Source organism: Physeter macrocephalus, chromosome 15 (genome assembly GCF_002837175.3).
Source record: "Physeter macrocephalus isolate SW-GA chromosome 15, ASM283717v5, whole genome shotgun sequence".
Lineage (NCBI taxonomy): Eukaryota > Metazoa > Chordata > Mammalia > Artiodactyla > Physeteridae > Physeter > Physeter macrocephalus.
The window spans coordinates 75,981,472-75,988,242 of record NC_041228.1 but is presented as its reverse complement, the minus strand read 5'-3'; the positions used below and the strand labels follow the sequence as shown (position 1 = coordinate 75,988,242).

At 38.8% G+C, this 6,771-nt stretch overlaps 1 protein-coding gene across 1 annotated transcript in view; it reads right to left on the bottom strand.

Annotated features, from left to right (window-relative positions):
* Positions 1–280: 280 nt before the first annotated feature.
* BPNT2 (3'(2'), 5'-bisphosphate nucleotidase 2) overlaps positions 281–6,771 on the bottom strand; it is a 25,442-nt gene continuing 18,951 nt past the window's right edge. The window contains exons 4-5 of the mRNA XM_007112034.2: positions 3,155–3,316; positions 281–1,634 (exon numbers count right to left, since the gene is read on the bottom strand). Coding sequence (XP_007112096.1) covers positions 1,363–1,634; positions 3,155–3,316 — 434 coding nt within the window. The 3' untranslated portion in view covers positions 281–1,362. The remainder of the gene's footprint in view (positions 1,635–3,154; positions 3,317–6,771) is intronic.

Below are 6,771 nucleotides of genomic sequence, written 5' to 3'. Positions count from 1 at the left end.
GCGTTATGGCATAAAACCATAGCAAAGTCACGTGAAATAATGCTACTGTCTACCTGAAATTTCCAGCTATCACATTGAGAGAAATCAGACATCCCAATGAAAGATATCCTACAAAGCAAGGTTCAAATTACAGTGACACAGTGAATACGTCACAACCTTTCTTCCAACCAGATTCTGCACACTTGAATAGGAAAAAAATTCAACAAAAAGTAACTTCAATCTTCATTTTTTTAATCTGAAGGGAAGATAAAAGTATCTCAAAAGTTAATACTTCGTTTGGTTAGGTTAGATCCATTTATTGATGGTAAAACTAACCACGGCAAAAGCAACCTTAATTTATTCTTGATAATGAGAGAATCTCTATATACAAACCTGGCAAATTTTTCAAAAAGTACTATAACAAGGCTTTTGAAAATAATAAAAGCTAGCTCAATTCACGTAATGTCAAATAACTTTCAGTTAATAAGAGGATCATTTATATTTTTATAATGCCTTATACAGCATATTTTATCCCTAATGAGAAAATATACCAAATTCTAATGCTAACCCTGAAACCTTAATCCAAACCTTACAAGTTAAAGACTAAATGCTGGTCAAGAGGGAAAGGATGGAACCATGCACCGTCCATAGGGCAAATGAAAATTACCAGCAAGATGGCAGAAATGTTGAACCCATAGGTACAAACACACTTCTCCTTATAAAAACAAAACACACACACACAGAAATTACAGTTACAACGCAACCATCATATATCTATATTCGCTACTAGCTGGTGAACCTGTTATTAAAATTTCAAAGAAAAAAAACAATTTAAGCTTTTTCTACTTTAATCCATAAGAAATATTCGGTAAGCGATAGAGAATTTGTTGCATTATTAATGAATTTGTAGCTTCTTGTGCTTTCCATCTGAACTGGGGGTAAAAACCCCCAATTATTTTATTTTCAATGATATAATTGTAAAGTAATATTAAACATCTACACAAAATCAATCCTTTCTTCAGCCCAATTCTATATGAAAGTACTAACAGTGAAGATTCATGATATTGTGTGAAAATGGTGACTCATAACAATGTAGACTCGACTATAGATTTTAATTCACAAATATATATATATATGCGCCTTGTGTATGACAACTGTACGAAAATAGTCTCAAAAATAAAGACAATACTTGAGACAGGAAGCAACCCATTCTCCCTGATCTTGCATCCTATTACAGGGAAAATAAGTCTCTGATGCTTCATAAATACTTTAAAAAGTTCGGGATGGCCTTAACCATGCAGTCTCCGCCGATGCTTTGAAGCCTCCAGCGTTTCAGGCTGACCGTTCAGCTCTGGAGGAGCTGTGACCTGTAACCAGCGTGGCTTATTTATGTCCTGTCTTCTCTAGATTGGGGAGTTTTCTGACCAGAGCTTGGTGGTTCATTCTGATGCTGGCGAGGAGCCCTCCTTCAATGCCGTCGGAACCCGTGTAACTGATTTCTTCCCCACTCAGGGTAGTCATATGCCCCCCAAGGGCTTTTAAGATGGCGTTGCCAGCACATATATCCCACTTTTTGATATATGTCACATGGATATATAGATCAGCTTTTTCTTGACTCTTATCAGGCACATCCAAGAGTGCTAAAACTTTATAACCTACAAGATAAACACAGAAATTAGGTTATTGTCTGAAAGATGTGAAGAAAGGAGCTTACTGTTTTGAGTACATTGTTAAAATAACAGCACAGGGTGTGCAGGAGCTCTCTGTACTATCTTTGCAACTGCTAAGTCTAAACTTATTTTTAAAAAGTTTTTTTTTTAAGTAATAGTGCAGACATTAAACCCAAATGAGCAAAAAAAAAAAATACTGCAAAGTAATTTATTAAGCTGTTCTCAAATACAAACAAATATATGCCTATAATTTTTAAAATTTAAATCTACTTTGTGCTTGTCTTCTACGGGGTGATACCTTCATCATGAATCGTTTCCTATGGACCATTACACTAAAGCTAAACACCCACAGGTTTCCCTTGAGTCTCCAGGAAGGCTGGATTTGAAAGAAGAAAGCACAAAATAATGCTACTATCTTAGGTCTTTTTTGTAATGAGGCAGAATTTTAAAAATAAAATAATAAAATAAAACAAACCCAGAAGAAACTGGGTCTAAAATCTAGTTTATCCCATTCCTACTGGGCATTTTGGATATCACCTTTCCTAACCAAACAGAGCCTGTAAGAAAACAATAAAGCCATGTTAAGAAAGACACGTATAGGTCAGCAGTAAACTAAAACTATTAGGCTTAAAGGTTAAAAGCACTACTTTTCCCTTTATTACTTTGCTGGAAAGGTTTTCAAACACAAATGTTTCTGACTATAATTTGCTATTTGTTTGAATAAAAACACTTCTGTCATATTAAACAACACTCAAACAAGGGTGGGCAAATGACCCATGAGCTAAATCTGGGCCATGGCCTGCTTTTGTACACAGCCCTCAAGCTATAGATTTTTTCTTTGTATTTTTAAAGCACGGTTAAAAAAATATCAAATAATAGTATGCAAAAGAGATCATATGTGACTCACAAAGCCTAAAATATTTACTATTGGGCCTTTCAGAAAAAGTCAGCTGACCCTGAGCTAGAACATATGGAATATGCAATAATACAGAATCTACATTAAGCTGGACGGGCACTAGACTCTGTGGCGCCTCCCACACACGCAAGCTGAGGAGTTCAGGGGCGTTAACAGTGACCAAGGGGTTAGCCATTCTAATAACACTTCTGATGATTCCTGGCACCCTGCTGCTAAATAAAGCGTTGTGATGTGCTGGATCTTTCTTTTTCTCCTTGCTATTCTTACAGTTAAACTAATAGCACAATTATTTCACAATCAGATCATATATATAACAACCATCAATGTCAGAAATATGCTTTTGTAGTATTCGAGGAACACAAATCACCACTGTGAGACTGTTTCTATTGTGAGACTGTCTCTACCAAGGAGGCACGTGTGACTGAAATCCCACTCCCGAGATTACCAAATAGGAGACCACGCCTGTCTTGAAAGCCCACTGTCCATTCTCACTTTCTTCCCAAGGATGGGACTACCAAATCTGCCTCCTGAAATGGCCTTGGCTACGCAGGGAACACTGCACAGGCACCGCAGGGGAGTAGGAACATACCAGCACCACCCGCCGGGATGATTGTAGTCTGGTTTCCGAAAGTCTGAAGAGCAACCTGCTTGACCATTCCTGAATGTGAGCGAGACACAACGATCCTCGGGGTCTTCTCGTTGTAAGAAGCACGGGCTTTCACATTTGACCCACGGTCTACCATCGCCCAAGCTGGAAAGAAAATGTAATAGCCAGTAATGGCACTGAAGCTTTTTAAAACCAGAACTCAAAGTACCAAGAGTGACTGAAAAAAAACTTCTTCCAAAGAATTACTCATACTTTTTTCCAAAACAGGAAGCTTTTGTTTTCTGAGTACAAGAGTAAAATGTTTATTTTTTTACAATAGTCACGTATTAAGACAAAACTAAAAGAGGCTATGCAATCCTGCCCAACCAGAAACAGTGACTATTAACTCCTTGGTTCAAGAAAGCCCAGGCTCCAGAGCTCCCTGTAGGGTAGCTGCCAAGTCTTCACTGGGACCATGCTGCAACTCAACTTCTCCTACTTCCTTCCCTCCCTTCCACAAATCTGATCCCAAGAGCACTCTCTAGTAAACATCTTGCACTCTAATCTCCACCCCAAAGTCTGATTCCCGGGCAACACAACCTGCGGCAACCTACGACGTAGTTCCAAATGGAAAAACGCCTTTTCTTCTATGCTACCTTTTCGTCTGATATAGTCACGGTTTCAATTATTTGTATATTGGCTCAATTTCCTAATGAGCTTTATAAATACCAAACAGGCAAAGAGGTAAGTGAGTTAGGTTTACATATCTGCTACGTCAGAGAGTATAAAAAGAAAAAGCACTAGATTTCAAAGTAAACCAGACATTTTTAAGAAGGTGAAGAGATTACAGAGATGGCTTGAAATGTTTTTCTTGGTTTGGAAGTTTTCTTTACTGACTACTAAACTATACAAGAAAACAAACTTACTCAGAAATATCCCAATGAGATTACTCTTCTAGTAGTCACTCACTGTGAGATAAAATATAGTCCACCACAGCTAGCAATGTAGGCAGCTACGTTACCACTTACTCCTGGCTGCAGAAAAAAAATTTAAAAATGAACAGAGTCTAGGTTTCTGAGTTCCCCAAGCCGATGGCAGTCTCTCAGATTCTTCTCACACGTCTTTCCAAAACCACACACAGCAACAAAGAACAAAAACAGAGTTAAGTAATAACCTAAAGAATAAGTAGGAGACAGAGGATAGCTATAAACACAAATTTATCAGAAAAAAGGGGAGTAAATACCAAAGCTCAGCAGAGTAAGTACTGTAGCTGATCCCGTATAGGGAATACGGCAGGAGCTTCACGGAAGTGCCAAGACGTCAGTGGTGGCAAACTCAGACAGCAAAAGCCAGAATCTCTCCCCAGAAGGAAAGGTCCCATCTAAAATGAGAACTACTGAAAGGAGGCCTGAGACTTGCTAACAAAGCAGTGAGTAAAGGAGGCTTGGAGAAGACACAGAAACAAAAGTGAAGTCTCAAGAGCATACTGGATGAAGTACCATATCTTTTAGGACGTTTCTCTAAGAGAGACAATTTGGATGACGGCAAAGAGGACTAAAAAGAAGGAAGGGGTTGAAGGTAAGGGCCTTATTGAAAAAAGAAAGGGTCAAACAAGAAAGAAAAAATGTGAAAACAAACAAAAAACAGATGGCTACTAATAAAGACAATGCCTTCCTCACACTAACATTAAAGAAAGCTCACGAACCGAGAATTACCCAAACCTCTGTCCTGCTACCACCCTTCCCCCAATTCCAGAGAAACTGGATCAAATAGGAATAAGAAATATAGAACAGCAATGTCTATTGAAAAAGAAGAAAACATAAGGAATGACGATTAAAACATTTCAGGCTACTTGAAAATTTCTACAAAGCAGAGTTAAGACTATAATGCAACACTGCAACACAGTTAAAAATAAACAAGCAACAAAAAAAAATAAAAAGAATGCTATGGAACAAATAAAAAAGAACAAATCAGAAGAGATAAATAAACAATAGGAAGATACAAAATGGGAACTCATATAACACAGGAAAGAAACTGAAGAAAAAAAAAAAGGACAAAATCATTAAAGGCTTAGTACTAAATCACAGGATACACAAGGGACAACAGAATTGCCCAAAAGCACAGAAAGCAATAAGAAAAACAAAAAAGTAAATGAAACAAGTAAACACATAAAAGGGACCAGAGTAAAAGTGATCCATATGGAAGCCAATGAAAGAAGAGTCAGCATACATACATTAGGAGTCCATGAAACAGAAAAACAAAATGATGAAACAGAACTAATCTTTAAAATTATGATTCAAGGGCTTCCCTGGTGGCGCAGTGGTTGGGGGTCCGCCTGCCGATGCAGGGGACACGGGTTCGTGCCCCGGTCCGGGAGGATCCCACATGCCGCGGAGCGGCTGGGCCCGTGAGCCGTGGCCGCTGAGCCTGCGTGTCCGGAGCCTGTGCTCCGCAATGGGAGAGGCCACGGCAGTGAGAGGCCCGCGTCCCGCAGAAAAAAAAGAAAATTATGATTCAAGAAAATGCCCTTGAAATAAAGAGAACCTAAATGTCCACATTGAGACATAATATGGAGACGACTGCCCAGAATGCCAACTCTGAATCTGAGATAAGTCATTGTTCTTTCATGAGACTCTAAAGATAACATTCTTTGGCATTCCAGGCAAAAAGACCAAGCTACTTACAAAGAATAGAAAATCAGGTTATAAGCCTTTTTGTCAAGATTCAACACATACCTACACAGATGTCACACCAGTTCAAGAGTTTATACCATTTAACCAAGAAAAAATGGTGTATAGTGGGTTGAATAATGTCCTACCAAAGTTCAGGTCTACCCTGAGCCGTCAGAATGTGACCTCATTTGGAAATAGGGTCTTTGCAGATGTAAAGCTGAGGTCATAATGGATTAGAGTGGACCCTAAATTTAATGACTGGTATCCTTATAAGAAGAGGAAATGCAGAAATACAAAGAGAATGTGAAGAAGGAGACATGAATTGGAGCGAAGTGTGTACAAACCAAGGCACGCCAAGGAATGCCTGGAGCCACCAGAAGCTGGAAGAGGCAAGGAAGGAGTCTTCTCTTGAGCGTGACACTGTCAACCACTTGATATCAGACTTCTGGCCTCCAGGAATATGAGAATATAGTTCTATTGTTTTAAGCCACCCAGTCTGTGGTAATTTGTTATAACTGCCCTAGGAAACAAATACAGTTTTAAAATACATATATTTTATAAGTAGCCAAGTGGTCTTTCCAAGTATCAACACTATAGAAAAAGCTTTTCCCATGTAAGAACTCAGGTAATTGGCATTCATGAGCTAGCTCTTCTAAAGTAATCTATTAGAGGACAGGCTTTATCCAACCAAAGGATGACTGAGGAACTCTCAGTGGAAGTACTGCTGGTAAGCACTGAATAAGTGTAACTGTGGATTTAAGAGAAAGACAAAGATAGGAAAAAGGTGTAGAAATGTTAACTCACAGTTGACTACTGAGAGTTGAAGGACACCATTTAAATCTGAAGATTTGAATAGTGGAGTAGAAAGATAAACATCAAAAAAATATGATTGGGGCTTCCCTGGTGGCGCAGTGGTTGCGCGTCCGCCTGCCGATGCAGGGGAACCGA